The sequence below is a fragment of the Pteropus medius genome, unplaced genomic scaffold (assembly GCF_902729225.1).
Source record: "Pteropus medius unplaced genomic scaffold, Ma_sr-lr_union100, whole genome shotgun sequence".
NCBI lineage: Eukaryota > Metazoa > Chordata > Mammalia > Chiroptera > Pteropodidae > Pteropus > Pteropus medius.
The window spans coordinates 7061409-7079466 of record NW_024356249.1 but is presented as its reverse complement, the minus strand read 5'-3'; the positions used below and the strand labels follow the sequence as shown (position 1 = coordinate 7079466).

General features: G+C 37.8%; 2 protein-coding genes across 4 annotated transcripts in view; one reads left to right on the top strand and one right to left on the bottom strand.

The window, feature by feature from the left end:
* Positions 1–18058, bottom strand: part of CHCHD3 (coiled-coil-helix-coiled-coil-helix domain containing 3) — a 254511-nt gene that overhangs the window by 214713 nt on the left and 21740 nt on the right. The gene's annotated exons all lie outside the window — the stretch shown is intronic.
* On the top strand, positions 2282–2768 carry LOC120601186 (60S ribosomal protein L23-like). Its single transcript, XM_039860895.1, has one exon. The coding sequence runs from the start codon at positions 2305–2307 to the stop codon at positions 2725–2727; it is 423 nt and encodes a 140-aa protein (XP_039716829.1). The 5' UTR covers positions 2282–2304; the 3' UTR covers positions 2728–2768.

Sequence of the window (18058 nt, the reverse complement as noted above, 5' to 3'; positions counted from 1 at the left end):
TCTGGTCTGCTCTACTTCCTAAGCTTGCTGGTTTTAATTCTTCATCTCAGTAATTGAGTTCTTCAGATCCAGGATTTCTGTTTGGTTCTTTTTTATAGTTGTAATCTCTGGTGAAGTACTTCTTTTGTTCGTTAATTTTCTGAGCTCACTGGATTGCTTTTCTGAGTTTTCTTATATCTCGTTTCAGAACTGCAATCTGAAATTCTCTGTTATTTAAATCACAGTCTTACATGTCTTTAAGTTTATTTTCTGGGGATTTTCATTGTCTTTCTTAATTCCCTTTTTACCTTAGTTATTAAATATGCTTGATGGATTATGTATCTAGGTATTTGTGGGAATGAAAACATTTTTTTAAGTATCTGACACTTCTGTGTATAGCAGGTTTCTATGTAGATGTCTTTATTTTAAAGTTTTCCAGTAGGTGGTGCTGAAACGCATGTTTTTATTTTCTCTTATCTGCATTGCTGGGGCTTCCAGGATCTCTGTGGAATGGTGTCACCTCAGCTGTGGACAACACAGTACTTCCCAAAGAGGTGGGTGTCCCCGTAATGACCTGGTCTCTTCAGTCTCGGGGAATCACTCCCATGGATTAGACGTGGCAGGGTATGGGTCTCCTGGCCTGTATGTTCACGGCATTGCCTTCCTATAGCTAGAAGCCACCAGCAGAGTCACTTTGAGTTGCCCCAGCTGCCTCTACCAGGCTGTGCCCCAGTGGGTGGAGGGAACCAGGTTCACATATAGGTGGCCCTGCTCTTCCTAACGGGTTTAGCCACAAGGAGCATTGACCACTGAGGCTGGAAAGTTTTTTTCAGCCCTTCCACCATCTGCCGAGTAAGGATTTCACCGGCAGCGGGACCTGAGGAAAACGGGGTGGGTGAGTTCCCACGTCTGTGGGATCCTTTGTTCAGCGCCAGCAAGCTGTAGAACATTGCAACCATTTACACCACTTCTCTGCCCCTGACCCTGGGCCCAGCCTCGATGCGTGCCAGCCATCCAGACCCGACTGCTGTTTCTGCCCCTCTGGTGTGCACAGTGGGTATTGCACCCCAATCTTTCACTGCTATTGCACCAGCTTGGGCTGCAGTGAGTGCCGAATTGTGTGAGGCTTCCTCCTCCGTCCTTCTCCACCTCCCTATCTCCGTTGTTTGCTCAGATCCACCAGCCTTCAAATGTCTCAATGCACAGATCTCTTGGACATTTTTGTGTGTAAAGCAGTGAATCCTTTGTTGAATTATAGCTGTTCAATGTGATGTAACTTCAAGAAGAGGGACCTGGAGGTCCTCTCACACCGCCATGCTGTTGACATCCAAAAGTGAAGTCTTTGTAACCAAAATACCCCAACATCACTTAGCTCTATTTCAAAAACGACGTGTGTCTCAGGGTTGCCAACATTTTCAGTACGTACAGTCTTGGTTATCCAGCCTTTTCCACTCTCATCTGGGAATCCAAAGACTAACACAGCAAAGGCTCTCACGCAGGGCAACTTTTGTTTAGGCACATGGCTGATCACAATAAAGACTACAATTTCCAGTAAACAAATAGTTTCACAGTGAACAAATATACGGCAAACATTTCTGCCACACAATTAATTGGCCATAGGGCAATTTCACAATAAAAGATAACTGACGACAGTTTAGCTCCATTTCTCCATTAACGAATCAACTACCTTTGGCCAACTTGAGTTATTTGTCATTTTCATTTTGTTTCTCCATTGACAGAGTTCTCACAGTACTCCCATTTTTATATTACATAAATCTTAGCCAGACTGCATACTATACTAGGAAATAAAATATCAGTTTCTCCAAATCCTTCAGTGAACACAGTGATCCCTCCCACCCATCAAAACCAAAAGTTTATATTTACCAAACCATGGCAAATATAAAAGGGGCAGCTACTAATTCACAACAGTCTGTGAGATCATTAATTATCCATTCTTTGGATAGAAACTGATATCTCTCTAAATAAAGGAAACATTTTTAGTGATAAAGGAATAACTTGCAATGATGAACAAGGAGATAAATCAACGAGCCAAAAAAAATGTGTAATACTATGAACGGAAGACATCAAAGACAACATATTTTCATTTTTTGCAATAAAGTCTTTAATTCCGTTATTATTTTTTCATGTTTCATTATGTCCTTTATAATGTCCTTTTTAGTTTTTGTTTTTATCTTTTACAGAGAAACTGCCGTATGGACAGTTAGTTATGTGATGGGTGTGCTACGGTGAAGAAGTTCACCACCAAACTACCTAGATAGAACATTTCCAGCCTCGTTTGCAGCTGTGCAGCCTCATGATTACAAGATGTCGAAGCGAGGACGTGGTGGGTCCTCTGGTGCAAAATTCCGGATTTCTCTGGGCCTTCTGGTAGGAGCCGTCATCAACTGTGCTGACAATACAGGAGCCAAAAATGTGTATATTATCTCTGTGAAGGGGATAAAGGGAAGACTGAACAGACTTCCTGCTGCTGGTGTGGGTGACATGGTGATGGCCACAGTCAAGAAAGGCAAACCAGAGCTCAGAAGGAAAGTACATCCAGCGGTGGTAATTCAACAACGAAAGTCATACCGGAGAAAAGATGGTGTGTTTCTTTATTTTGAAGATAATGCAGGGGTCATAGTAAACAATAAAAGCGAAATGAAAGGTTCTGGCATCACAGGACCAGTTGCAAAGGAGTGTGCAGATTTGTGGCCCAGGACTGCATCCAATGCTGGCAGCATTGCATGATTCTTCGGCATATTTGTAAAAAAATAAAAATTATTTGTTCCTCCCCTCCCAAAAAAAATAAATTAATAATAATAATAATAATAATAATAATAATACATGAATGGACATGGTATTTGCAGCTTCTAAGTCATTGCCCACAATACAGGCTGAAGGGCAGCTGGGAGCCATTTTGGACCAGATAGATAAGAGGAACACTTAGAGGTGCAGAGTAATAACAGAGAAGGAGCTGGGTCCCAATGCTAAGAAATCATCAAATTGCCCAAAGTGTTTTATGACAGAAAAACAAAATTCTCCCATTTTAAGCCAGTGTTACTTAGGGTCTCCTTTAGACAATAAAACCTACCTTCTACTCCATGTATCTTGATGAAACATGGTGAAAATCCAATGTTAATTCGACCTTTTCTTAGAAGAATCAGAGACCATCTCCAAAGTACGCACACTTAAGAAGGGAAGAAAGTAGAAAACCAGCTATGCCTAGCACACTTGAAAGAGCTGAAAGAAACTTGAGAGCGGAAGCCTGTACTTGCCCCAGGAAAGTCTCCCCATCCAGATATGCACATGAGCAAACTGGAAAACAACCATGGTGCTTTGTCCAAACCAGGGTAAGTAAGCTTCTAAACAAGTTACTCAATCCCTTTAGAAGAGCCTCAGGTTCGTTATTTCTAAATGAGGGGGATAAATTAGATCGCCTCCAATGTTCCTCTCAGTTAACAGAATTCTGAAACCATGGCATCACAGCACAGCAGCAAAGAATGTCCGCTCTCGAATCAGATTGTCTAAAACCCTGCTTCACTGTTTGATATACGTGTATCTTTGGTCATTAGCTTCCCTGTGACTCAGTTTCCTGACCTGTAAGTGAACAGAATTGTTAGAATTATATCACCTTCTGACATATACCAATACCTCATTGGATCACAATTTTAGCTCCCACAAACCTACTTTATCCAAAACTCTATACAAATGTCAAATTTGTATGGCAATTTATAGATTACTGATCAAAATGACTAAATTACATTTTTTACCCTGACAACTCTTTAAGGCTGCATCCTGCCATCTACTTCCTATTTCATAGTAGAATAGTATAATCACTCTACCTACAGACTAATGATTCACTAACTTTCTACCTTTCTGGCAAGCTAAACTTTTATAAGAAAATGTTCCAGCTATCCCAAAGATTACTGAGAACTTGACTACTTAAAGCAACCCTCTTAAATCTTTTTCCTTCTCTTCTCATGCAGCATTCTACATAAGGACAATAAGAATACAAAACAAATCCTCTTAAATCCTCCTTTTCTCCTTTTTTCACAGATTTCCTTTTACTGTAAATTCACTAGGCAGAATCTGAAATAAAAGGATTAAGTAACAAATTTATTCTCCCCATCTCTATCCCCTCAATTCATAAGCACAGAACTGGAATGTGACCATCCTATCCTGGCGTTCCATCCAGAAACCCCCTTCCGAGGTCTATGTTCTGCTGATAAACTTCAGGGCTCCCTAAGGCCCAAGACAAACAATCGCACTACTTCAAAACTCCCTTTGATATGCTAACGGCCCCTAAGAGAACTTCCACTATCAGCTAAAAAATAAACATTAGTTTAGATCTAAAACGGTCTGCTTGGGTATAAGTTAGGTAGAATATTAATACATTAGAGCTGCTGGTAATGTTTTTAGCATTAGTGTTAAAATTCTGTAAGAAAATAATCATTTTAAACATGCAGTAACAGATTTGCTGCGTTCTTAAGAAATGCAAATTATATCCAGGGGCCCTATTTTCTCAAAATAGCATGTCCAATTTTATAAAAGATATAAATGGAGAACTATAATCCGCTTAAACATATTCATATAACAACAGGCTTCGTTGAAACACATCTATTTTTTTTTTTTAATGAGCAATACTTGTACTTTTACAATCTTAAAAATGCTTCTCTTACTCACACTGCAGTGATAATATTTCTGCATTTCCCTAAGATTCTCTCAAACTAGCTTAGGTTTCCCTCTGAGTTCCCACAATTGCTGTTATTTTACACCTCCTTGCCACACAGGACAGGCCTCCAAAACCTAACATCGAGGGAACATCTCTGAGGGAGCCTTACGTGGCTTGCTACCTCCAGACAACCATGGCAAACTTTTACTCCCACCATCCTTACCCCAGACAGAAGCAGGGATCATGGCTTCCCAGTTAGGTGGTAACCATCATTACAGCCAACTTTGCAATAACACAGGGGACCAAGCAGGGCCAACATACGGCTAGTCATTCAAACCTGGCTCCGATCCATGCCGATGGGGACACATGTCCATGTGGTCGCTACCTGTTGTAGAAACTGAGAAGGGGCTTCATCTCCCTCCCCAGAGCTCTTCTTCCTGCTACACGTTCCAACAGATGACCGCACTTCTCAACATTTTTAGAGGTGCAAGTCCTCTCGCAATAATATAATCTTAAGCAACGCTGCGGTAACTTTTTAAAGAATCATAATTTGTATATTACGTGATAGTCATTTTGTGACATTTAATTTTAAATTACTAATATTATTAAGATCACGACAAAAGTTTATTATAATAACCTTTTTATAGCATTTACAATATATCAAGATAAAAGTCAACTCATTCCAGCCTCTAATTATGCAAAAAAAAGTCAAATGTAACATTTTATTATGTTTGGTTTGGGGACCCACAGTATTTTAAAATACAGTGTCAAAAACAGACAAAAAATACTTTCATACTCTAATGTTCAGAATTCTCACATTTTACAGTTAAGTAAATTAAGTTGTTTAAAGTTGCTAAAGTAAATTAAGTGGCTTAATTTTAGACCTTTTGTGTTTTATTTCTAAATGACAAGATCAGAGAGACTTCAGGGTGTTATTTGTAAATGCTAATACATTAGGGGGAGAATAGTTTTTATTCCCAAAAACTTAAAAGCAAAACTGAATAGAATGATGACCATATTTCTTTTTAATATTAAGTATTAAAATATTAGACACACCTCAATGTGCTTTAGGGGAATTTTTATCAGATGAATACAGCTTACTAACCTAGTGAAAAGCATCCTAAAGCTAATTTTCAGAACTATCGTCATTTTTATAATGTTCATTAACCTGCTTTCCATCATCAGGGTCTCATGTTTCTAGATTTTTAACCAATAATCCATTATGAGCATAAATTAAATCCTACATGACTACAAATAAAAACATTAAACTACATAAACGGCTGCTGTCATACAGCAACTGAAGGGCCGAAGCCCATTTGCCTGATCGCCACTAACCATCGCCAAAGTCATGAGACACACAGAAAAAATATTTAAGTAACTGTTTTATTAGGTTGATTTGTTAATAGCAACTAAAATGTCCTCCATTAGAGCCTTTAACAGCAGTGTGCTCTCCAGAACACTGTCATTCAAGTCCCCGGCTGGGAAATATTGCTTTAGAATGGCACAATGTACCAACCTAAGAGGACATGGATTCTTTCAAACTTTCCCTATTATTAGAAAAATGTTTATGTTTTTAGGTTTCAGAGATTTCCAAATGGGGATACAGAAAAATAAAAGTTAATGGGCAGAGGGGAACAGTTATATCCCCCAAAAAAAAAAAAAGTCATTATAAAAGAGATACTAGGAAAAAAAGGTACTATCCGACTTATAAGCCAATTTTTAAAATGATCTGTCCTCCAATAATCAGGAGTTAGCAGTATTCTCCAGCCCTACTGTAAGCAAAATCTTGTCATAAAAATTCAGGCCAAAAGCTTTTGCAAACTACTTAGGTGAAGTACCAAAAGTTGGTATTGGTAATGATTAGAAAAATGACAAACTGAAGGTTGGAAAAGGTAGAGGGAGATAATGTGTCAGAAGAGAAGGCCAGAAATGTTTCTGCAGGGCTGACCTGGGAGAGAGAATCATGGAAGCAAAACGGAAGTACATACTACAGTTCCACACACGCTTCCTCCCTGGCAGCGAGGTGAGGCTGAAGAAGGGCCTCTCAAGGTTTACAGCTCTGCCCCACGCGGCTGGCCCAGGGGAAGCAAAGCCACATACTTCTTGATACACAGGGGACTGCAACCCTGTTCGGTGGGTAGATGTGCTAAGGGCTTTTTTTTCCCTCTATCTGAACCTTTTCCTGTCAACACTATCCAAGTGACTTGGCATCGTGGGAGCTCCAGCTGAGTCAGAAAGAGGGGCTTTCGCAGTTAAGAAACAGTTGACCAATTCCCTACCTCGTAAGAAATAAAATGTTTTTAAGTGGTGACCTCTTGTTTAACTAACCAACTTAGTAGAATTAGATTTCAGGTAAGGACGGAAGAAACTACAATACACTTGAACTGTCGAGTCTGATAACTGCTGAAGAGGTTCATACCTACCAGGTAGAAAGCAGTAACACAAACGTTTTCGGGGTGGCATAATGCGCAGGAGAGCCCTGCCATCTCACTGCTCCGTACCATTCTGTCTCAGGTCCTGCCTGTGCCCTGTGTCCCTATCCTCACTGATGGAGAACTGAAACCTCCCAAGACGGTCAGTCACCCTCATTAAATCAAATTGCCCAAAAGGAGCTGAAATACAGAAGGCTAACGCTTTTTAATGAAGAAAATATGAAACCCCAATAAAATCGTTTTACCTGTAGGGGAGAGGCAGGCAGAGAACTGATTAGAATTCTAAGAAACACAATTTACAATTATTAGGTTTCAAGCATTTTACACTAAAGTGAACTTTAATTTTTACCCTCGAGAATCTCAAAACAAATGGATGCCTTGATTATTCCTCCTTTACTTATGAGGTCTTATATCATTTAGCATAAATTTGGGGCTTTACAATTTGTTTCTTCAACCTTTATTAAGTGCCTAATATGTGTCAAGACCAGCAGGTGACATAAATGGATACTGGCATGAGAAACAATATGGGCTAATGCAAGAGTTCTTAACCTGAGAATTTAAGGTTTGTAAACATGGATAGAAAAAAAAAAAAATGCACCTTTAATTTCACTAACTTCTAAATGAAAGTAAGCATTTCCTTCAAGTATGATTGATGATAGCCTAAAATAGCCACAGTACCTATGATTTTGTCACCAATGGAAATATTTTTATAAGATTATGATAGTTTTAGACATCTCAAAATATACCCAACACCAGATCTTTTTTCTTAATTTAATTTACTGAGGTGACATTAGTTAATAAAATAACATAGGTTTCAAGTGTACAATTCAATAATACGTCACATGTGTATTGCATTGTATGTTCAGCACCCAAAGTTAAATTTCTTTCCGTCACAATATATTTGACCCCCTCTACCCCTATTTACTTCCCCCCTCCCGCCCCTTCCCTCTGGTAACCACTAAACTATTGGTGGTGTCCATGAGTCTCTGCTTGTTTGTCACATTCACTTGTTGCTTTTGGTTTTATGTCCCATATATGAGTGAAATCATATGGTTCTCAACTTTTTGACTTATTATGCTAGCATGATAATCTCAAGATCTATCCATGTTGTTGCAAATGGCAGGATTTCATCTTTTCTTATGGCTGAGTAATATTCCATTGTGTATATGTACCACATCTTCTTTATCCAATCATCTATCAAAGGACATTTTCTATTGTTTCTATGTCTTGGCCACCGTGAATAATGCTGCTACAAACATCGGGGTGCATATATCTTTATGAATAAATGTTTCTTAAGTTTTGGGGTAGATACCCAGAAGAGAGATTGCTGGGTCATATGGCAATTGTATTTTTTTGAGGAAACATTATACTATTTTCCATAGTGGCCATACCAATTTACATTCCCATCAGTAGTATATGAGGGTTCCTTTTCCCCCCACAACCTCTCCAACACGTTACTATTTGTCTTATTGATGATAACCATTCTAACAGATGTGAGGTAGTATCTCATTGTGTTTTTGATTTGCATTTCCCTAATGGTTAGCGAGGTTGAGCATCTTTTCACGTCTGTCGACCAGCTGTAGGTCTTGGGAGGAATGTCTGTTCAGGTCTTGGGAGGAATGTCTGTTCAGGTTCTCTTTTAATTGGATTGTTTGCTTTTTTATTATTGAGTTGTATGTCTTATTTATATATTTTGAATATTAGGCTCTTATCAAAGGCATTTTTTGCAAATATCTTCTCCCATTCAGATGTTTGCCTTTTTGTCTTATTGATGGGTTTTTTTGCAGAACCTTTTTATTTTATATAATCCCATTCATTATTTTTTGCTTTTACTGCCCTTACCTTTTAAGTCAAATTCAAAAAATCCTCTCTACGTGCAAGGTCTATGAGTTTGGTACCTGTGTTTCCTTCTATGCTATTTATTGTTCCAGGTTTTATATTCAGGTCTTTGATCCATTTTGAGTTAATTTTGGTGTATGGTCACAGCAGTCCAGTTTCATTCTTTTGCATGTGGCTTTCCAGTTTTCCCAGCACCATTTATTGAAGAGACTTTCCTTACTCCATTGTATGTTTTTGGCTTCTTTGTCAAAAATTATTTGCCCATATATACAAGGGTTTATTTCTGGGCTCTCAATTCCGTTCCATCGGTCTGTGTGTCTGTTTTTCTGCCAATGCCATGCTGTTTTGATTACTGTTACTTTGTAGTATAATTTGAAGTCAGGCAGAGTGATACCTCCGGCCTTGTTTTTTTTCTCAGGACTGCTTTGGCTTTTTGGGGTCTTTTGTGCTTCCATACAAATCTGACAATTTTTTGTTCTACCTTTTTTTTTTTAAATGCCACTGGGATTTTTACGGGGATTGCATTAAATCTGTATATTGCTTTGGGTAATAAAGTCATTTTAATTATGTTGAGTCTTCCAATCCACAAAATATCTTTCCATTTCTTTGTGTCTTTTTCAATTTTTAATAATGTCATGGTTTTCAGTGGATAGGTCCTTCACAGGCTTTGTTAGGTTTACTCCTAGGTGTTTTATTCTTTTTGTTGCAATTGCAAAAGAAATTGTTTTTTCATTACTTTTTCTGAAAATTCATTGTTACTGTATAGGAACACTATGGACTTTTGTACATTGATTCTGCATTCTGCAAATTTACTGCATGTGTTTATTGTTTCCAGATCTTTTAATTTACGCCCATTACTATAACACAAATTTATTTTTAGTGTTTTGAAAATGTCATTATAATTGGGTCCTTTGTAATGCTATCTATGTATTTAAAAACACTCTTCTGAGAATGGATCCACAGGCTTTACCAAAATGCCAAACGTGGCACACAAAAAAAGGTTAAGAACTCTAATACAGTTGAGTACACAGGTTTGCAGTAAAAATCCAAGCTAAATCCACATGTTGTTACCTGCGACCTAAAGTAAGTCATTTAACTTCTCAGAGCCTCAATTTCATCATTTGTGAATACTTTTGAGGGTTGTTGGGATGTGATAAAGTGTAAAACACCATGAATCAAATTTTAGATGATGCCAGATTATGGTCAAGATGCCAGAGTTAACGGAATATATAAGTCAATATGACTTATCTAAAGGATTTAACCAAAAAAATGTTTCAGAGTTAAAACAAAAGTAAAAAAGGATCATTCTATCTTTTGAACCCAGTAGTTGTATAATCCTTACCCTTGTAAAACAGCTTGTCCTCAAATTTATAAAAGATAACCCGGAAAAATAAAAATGACAAGATATGAACCAAACTCAAAGACCCATAGGTCATTATTTTACATAAGCATTTAACGTTTTGTCACTCAAGAAAGTTACCCTGCCTGAGTTGAATCAAGAGAAATATTAAGTTATGTTTAAGATGCAAATATGATTTATCCTTAAGCAAAATCTAGTTTCATTACTTTATCTTTACCACAGAATATAACACATTTTTAAGTTATGCTGGAATGCTTTATTGTTCAAGTATGTTTTACGCATTTAACACTCACAGATCTAATTAGAGGTAGAAAATAATACAGTTTGTGAATCCTGTAATTAAAATAGTACATGAATTATCTAAATTACGAAAATACTCTCTTAACTAGTACAGGCAAAACAAAAAAATAAAACTTTAATCCTCAGAGATTGGAGTTGAATAGAGAGGAGAGACATAGACAAAAGTCCAAAAAGTCAAACACAGTAACTTTAGCTTTGGGTCCATTAAGAGACACCCACTCAGACGGAATCAATTAGAAACAGTTATGGAGACAGCAGCCATGAGGTGTGGGAATAAATTCAGGGGGAAAAAAGGAAGCATTCTGTACCTGCCAGTATTCTGACACTGAGCTGGGAAAATAATATGTACACGTAACTTTAAATGACCATGAATGACAATAATTTTAATCCATCACAAAACAATAAAACGACTATGAAAAAATGACCATGGTTAAGTGTAGATTAAAAAGTAATCAGAGTTCCATAGGAACGGCCAGGAAAGCCTTCCAAGAAGATGCAGAATTTCACTGATTTTAAAGATGAATCTGACCTAATGGAGAAGAGACGGGAGGGGTGACAAGTAAAGGAAGAATAAAGAGGTAGGAGGGGAGCAGGAATCCCAAGGGATAGTTTAGAAAGTAACAAGAAGAAGCCTCCTTTTTGAATCAAATCAAAACATCTGCTCATAGATCACTGGGAATTTACTATCAAGGGTAAGTGCAGGAAACTGTCTCCCACTTAAAACCTCTCAGAAGGAATAATGATAGAGTACTTGGAGAACAGCAATAATATAGAAACACGCGTAAATACTCTCCAAGCAGGCCTCAAAATAGATATAAATTCACAAAGTGAGAGAACACCTCAGAGTGTCCAAAAGCAGGGAACCAGAGTGAGAACATTTGGCAAGTTTCTGCAGAAAGTGAAATATTTTTTTAAAAATATGCACATATCTGCCCTGAAGACACAAAATAAATGTGTTGATTTAAAGTACTGGAAACCTGATATTCTGGTATATATTTATTACATGTGATATTTTAGCAAGTCTTTAATTTCATAACTTTTTAATTTGAAATCATTTAAAACTCACAAAAAAGTTGCATGACTACTATAAAAAAAAATCCACATATACCCTTCACCCAGATTTCCCAATTAACATTTCACCAAATATATCTGATCATTCTCTTTCTCTACATACACATACATATACACATACACATAATTTCCTTGGGAAACATGTGACAGTAAGTGGCATACATGACACCCTAACACCTAAATATTCCTGTGTGATTTCCAAAACACAAGGACAAACTGTAACATAACTACAGTATAATGATCAAAATTAAGAAATTAACAGCCATACAATAATCCACAGACCCTACTGTATTTTGTCAATTGTCCACACATGTCTTTTAAAAAAAAAAAAAATCTGATTCAGGTCTAATCCATGATCACACATACTTAGTTATCATATTTCTTTAAATGCAAGATTTAATTTTTTGAAGGCAAACAAACTTAATTAGTCCAAGGGAAATAGCGCCCAACAATTCTATACCACTTAATTGTTCAGTGCTATTTATTCCTATTTCTCATTTAATCATCAATGCCTTGAGAGCAACAAGCTCACTCATCTTTGTCTCCCTTATAATTTACACGTAGCTATGAATGTTTGAACGGCAAAGCAAGTTTGATGTTTGAAAGATGTTTCAATAGGACAGAGTGATGAGGGCTATCTTTTCAGGTTAAACTCTCTGTTAAGATTTTCCATGAAAGGGAAAAGGGAATTGTGCATTAAAATGATTAGATGGTAATAATGTCTGAACATGAAACAATATCCTTAACTATGGTGCTAACCATTGAGAATAAAGAAAAGCACCCCATATCCCACAACTCCACTATTAACCTCTGGGCAGTGACTGCTTGGTGCAAGTCCCTTTCACAGTCAGCACGCTTCTGCATAGTCCATTGATGGTAAGAAGCACATATATTCACATTTTAACAGTTCTGGTATCGATGGCAGTTGTAACATCGTTCATGACATTGTCTGTGAAAGATCAAGAAAACGATCACCATCGAGACATGCAGAATGAGTGTCAGCCGCTTGGGAGAAAACTCCAGAGTCAATAGTAAAGCACTCCTTTAAAAAGTGCTACATCGCTAGCACTCATAATGGCAATGGCATAGAGGGTGCACGAGTATGGAAGTACACCGACGTGGACAACTCAGAGTCAGAAAGGGATGCAATGAACTGGACTCTGAATATGCATAAGTTTCAAGAAAATCATCACTAATCCATTTCGCTACAATTTTCCTTTTAATCTATGTTCTTCCAAGACATATAAAATGAACATTCTAATGGATTAGAGCATTTTATCACAGCCTAATTGTCAAGGTTATTTTTTATTGAAACATAAAATAATGGTGTATCTTATAATTAATGGCATTTTTGATTTAATAGAACACCACGTTTCAAGCACAGAGGAAAAGGTTGTGCTACGTTCTTGAGGAACTCCTTCAGCAGCAGAAACAGAAAGCCTAACATATTACACCTGCCAGCTTTAAACTTCTCCAGACACTGACAAGTTTCTTGTAGGCCAGCAGGGCACTGTAACATTCAAGCAGCCACTTCCTGAGGCTGCATTTTGGAAGGCAATATCTCGATCTCCATTATTACATGTTCCTGGCTCATAACAGGGCAGGCAAACCGCAGAGGGAAACAGCATGGCACTCGTACCCTTACAAACCAAAACACAGCTGGTATGTTAAATTTAGACCTACCAACCTTGACAGTACCCTTTTAATTACTATTTTTCTCTAATTCTCTAGAATGGTTTTTTTTTAAACCTAGAAGCTGCCAACAGTATTTTTTTGTTGTTGGACAAGTTATTCTGAGCATCATATCCAAACAATGAAACAAAATTTTAAAGCAAGAGATGTTCAAAAATGCATATTCTTGTACCTTGATCATTTTTATGTATTTTTATCTAATTTAAAAATGTTATACATTAGATATATTCGTGCACACACACACGCATGAATGAATTTTTAGAGATAAAGGTATATATCAGACTGCTTGGGGACAAACTTCAAAAAAGACATAATTTCCATTTATAAATATTCACAGATAAAAAAATAAGTTCATAATTATTATTTGATTACATATAACTAAATAACTATGACTCAAGTGGTAAATATATATAGGTGCGAACTCGATCATTCATTCAAAAATTATCTTGCCCAGGTAACAGTGTTGATATTCAAAGATAAATGAAAATGGTCTTCTTTATCCATCTGTGTTAATCTATCAAAGTAATCTTAGAGATAAGAGTACACTGCACCATTTGACACATAAGAACACTAAGGCCCAGAGAAATAAAGAAACTTACCCAGGGTAAAATGGCTAGTTAGTAGGAAGGTTGAGAAGAAGTCAGATCTCATTTCCAATGGGTAGTCCAATTTACATTTAAATAGTCTATTTATTATATAATGTTCTAGGCATTAGGTTACTCCTGAGATAATTAGTAGCAATTTTATAGATAAGGAAACCACTGTGATTGGCCCATGGTGACTTAGAACTGACAGATCCCAAAGCATGAACCCTCCTCACTCCACCACGCTGCCTCTCACTAACTCTGCAACCACAGACCTTTTACAGGCTCTGACCCTCCCTGAATAATGGCCTGACACAGCACAAAATTAGTTCCATGTACATGTGCTAAATTCTCCATCTTACTTAAAATTTAATGGGGAGAAATGCAATAGGTTAAGACTCTTGAAAAGAAAAAAAAACAAAAAGCCACCACTATCATGCTTGGAAAAACGGATGCTCAAAAGACAACCAAAATTCTATAAACTATTATAAACGTAAATTATTATAGCACCTTCGCTTCATTGTCCAGTAATGCCAGCCTTGGGCACCATAGCAAACAGGAGAAAATTTGCCTTTGACATTGGCTTGTACTACAAGGAACCTTCAGTGACTATTAATTAAACTGTTGCAATGTCCATACTAATGCATCTGTGGCTGACACATCATTTTCATAGGGAATGAAAACACATACACACGTGTGTATACAATATTTGTTTCCATCTGTCTGTTTCAACCAGAACTACATAGAGACGATATCTAAACCTAAATGTTAGAATCCAAAGTGAGGTGTTTCAAGCCCTCTCACAAGGCATGAAGAAACCTTGCAGAGAGAAGCCAACACCGACTGCAAGTTTTGGGGAGGTACCCACACATTAGTGGTGCCAAAGCTCATTATAAATTCATCACTAAAAAACGAAATGGTATTTGAGTTTCCAAGTTAACCCAAAAACCCATAAGAAGCCTGAAGAATTATCCTAAGAACACTGTTTTCAGCAGCGCCCATTCTTTCTTTGGGAAAATGCATTGAATCCCTTTGTCCAATAATGGGGATTGCCCAAGAAAGAGCAGTGACTTTAGCACGTAGCCTCTGTCACTCTCGGGCAGATGAGAGGTTCAGAAAAGTCCCAACTTCTCTGTCCCCCCAGGTCACACACACACTAAGGGGCAGAACCGAAGATCCGGGTTCAGTCGTGTCACGACCTCCATATCCATGCTCCTGCCATCCAGTGCTGCGCATTAATTCAGCATAGTTGATGGGCGTCTGAGCAGCCTCTCGGGTCATGCACAAGTGGGATGGGGCGGGCCTACGTGGACAACTGGGGAAATCTCCGATCAAATCCCGAGGCCTCTGGCGCTCTCCGGTCTAGTAAGCCCTCCCATTCATACTTGAAAGATCCTACTGGTCCAGCCCTTAGTAGTAAGAAGAATGAAATCAAACACAATGCTTTTGCTATTCCAGTCTCTGAAGAAACCCTAACAACAATCAGATCCATGATAAAGAGCCACCTGCTGCCACTATTCAAGTTAAATCGGGTCAAGAAGATCATATAAGTCTCCCCAAAACATTAATCTGAAGCATCCTATTTTTTAAGATAGTTGGCAATCATACAAAAAAGAAAAATGCACACAATAGTAAATGTCCTAAACAATTACATCTGGTGATACAGTATTAGGAAATAATTGTTTTACTTAAGTTATTTAATGATGATTTCATTCAAGGCTTCCTGTGGACAGATTGCACGATGAATACCTTTTAGCTGTGATCTCTGCTCATTTTCCAAGAGGGCTAAATTTTGCATGAATGAGGACACTAGAATAGGTGCTCCCTGCTGTTTCATCAACACAGAAACTACTAGTTCCTACAACGTGCAAGAAAAAAGAAAACCACATTAAACAATTTATGTAAGGGCACTTGTTTTATTAATATGTATGGCTTCGTAAATACTTTAATACAAAATAGACTTTAAAAATAAAGTACTTGTTAATGAGAAATACAAAATCAACGGGCGAAAAGAAATTATATCTACAGCTCTTATTCTGAAGGTCACAGAAAAACAGCACCATTCCTTCAATTTCTGCAAATGCTGTATTTCGCCTGTTGAAACAATGTAATGTATTTCTCCCTGAAGAAAAAATTCTTCAAAAACTTGAAAATAAAAAATATACTTTTCAAACATATCCGACAATGCCAGTCTCCTGATACTAAAATAAATGACCGTGGTCCTCTCAGAGAATAAGGTCACTCTGCATAGCTCATCGGAAGTTTCCTGTATCACGCTTCCCAGCATCTCTAAAAGGGGTACTGAATTCCCAAAGCTCTCCTTTACCTGAGCTCCAAGTCCAAATTTTAAAACAGCTTGATAAATACACAATGCTAGTCCCTAAGTGTATACTGCGGGAACAGAAAAAAATATATACGCATTTAAAGATACTTTTCAAAAACTCGACGATTTCAAAAGTATTTTAACGGCTTTAATGAGATAAAATTTATATACCATTCACCTGTATAAAATATACAGTTCAATGGTTTTTAGTAAATTTAGATTTGTACAACCATCCCACCACCTCCAGCCCTAGGCAACCACTAATCTACTTTCTGTCTCAATAGTTTAGCTTATGCTGGGCTTTTCATAAAAAATGAGATCATGTAATAAGGAAGTCTTTTGTGTCTAGCTTCTTTCATTTCTGAAGTCGAAAGTATTCTGAAGAAGTTGGGGATGGTCATGGATCCTTCCATTTATTCATGCCATTGTTAAGTGTTTCTGGAGCACCTCCTACAAAGGCAGATGCCATATGAGTCACAATGGGACCATCGTGTGAGTTTGCCCTCAAGGAGCATACTATAAAGATGCTAATGTAGCTATAAATAAGTAACTTTTTTTTTAATTTAGAAAGTAGTGTCAGCTAAGCAAAAATTATAGATAAAATTGCACATGAGTTTAGAAAAAAGCAGGGTAAATAGAATCAAGAAAAGCTCTAAAAATGTAATCTCTGAGTTAATCATACACACACGCACACACACAGTTAAAATCAAGAACAAGGATGGAGGCATTTTCTGCAGAAGCGAATCCACACTCCTTAGCTTTGATATTCCATCCATATGTACTCTTGTCCTCTCATCTCTCATTTAATACCTGCATTCCGAATACATATAACTAGTTATAATTCCCAGAAATCACTAAGCCCTTTATGATTCTAACCACTGCATCCACTATGTCTTTCTTCTCCCAAGAATGCCCTTCTCATCATTCCCCACCTTTAAAACCATTATGTCTAACTGATAAACTCCTGTTCAGCCTTCAATATTCAACTCAAATGTCACCATCTCTCTCATAAAGTCTACCCTAACCACTCCAGGCAGAGTAAGTCCTTAATCCATTCTCTACACTCCTTGGGTATCTCCATTATAGCTCATACTCCATTGCTCTGCTCTGTTCATCTATGAAACCCCAGCACTTAGTATAGTGCCTGGCACATAGGGCTAAGAAAATGGTTGCTGGAACGAAGGCACAGAAAACCAAGTGAAAGGCGAAGAGGGCAGACAGGAAAGTCGGCAGAATCAACCTGAAGCGTGTGAAAGGTGGCCGTGAAGTTACAGGCCCAGACATTATGTTAAAGAAAAGAAGGAACATTTATTGATCGTTTGCTATGTTGCATTTCGCCTCCATGACAACCATGTGAAATTAGCTGGTCTCTCCATTTTATCCTGGAGAAAACTGAGATAACTTACACAAGATCACACAACTATTAAGTAACAAAAGTTTTCTGAACACTAAAAAAGCCTGCGCGCGTGCGCGCGTGCACGCGCACGCACACACACACACACACACACACACACACACACACTTTTATTCATAGGTAATTTGACAGCAGCCTTTCCATTTCCTATTTGAAGAAATGGGGGTTCGTTTCCTCTGAAACAGTGTTTCTGAAAGGACATAGTCAGCGTCCATCACAGCTGGCAAAGCAGAGGTGCTGGCTTCGGTCGGCCTTTGCTGCTCAACCTGGGTCTGCTTTGCCTGCTACAAACCGTGCCTCCTGAAGCACATCCGAATGATGCTGCAACCCTGAGTGCTAGGGAGGACTCTGGGGCAGTTCAAGTAAAAGAATTTTACTTGGATGGAAAGAAG

Coding starts and splice junctions, on each gene's coding strand:
- LOC120601186 (XM_039860895.1), top strand. CDS start 2,305: ATGTCGAAGCGAGGACGTGGTGGGTCCTCTGGTGCAAAATTCCGGATT.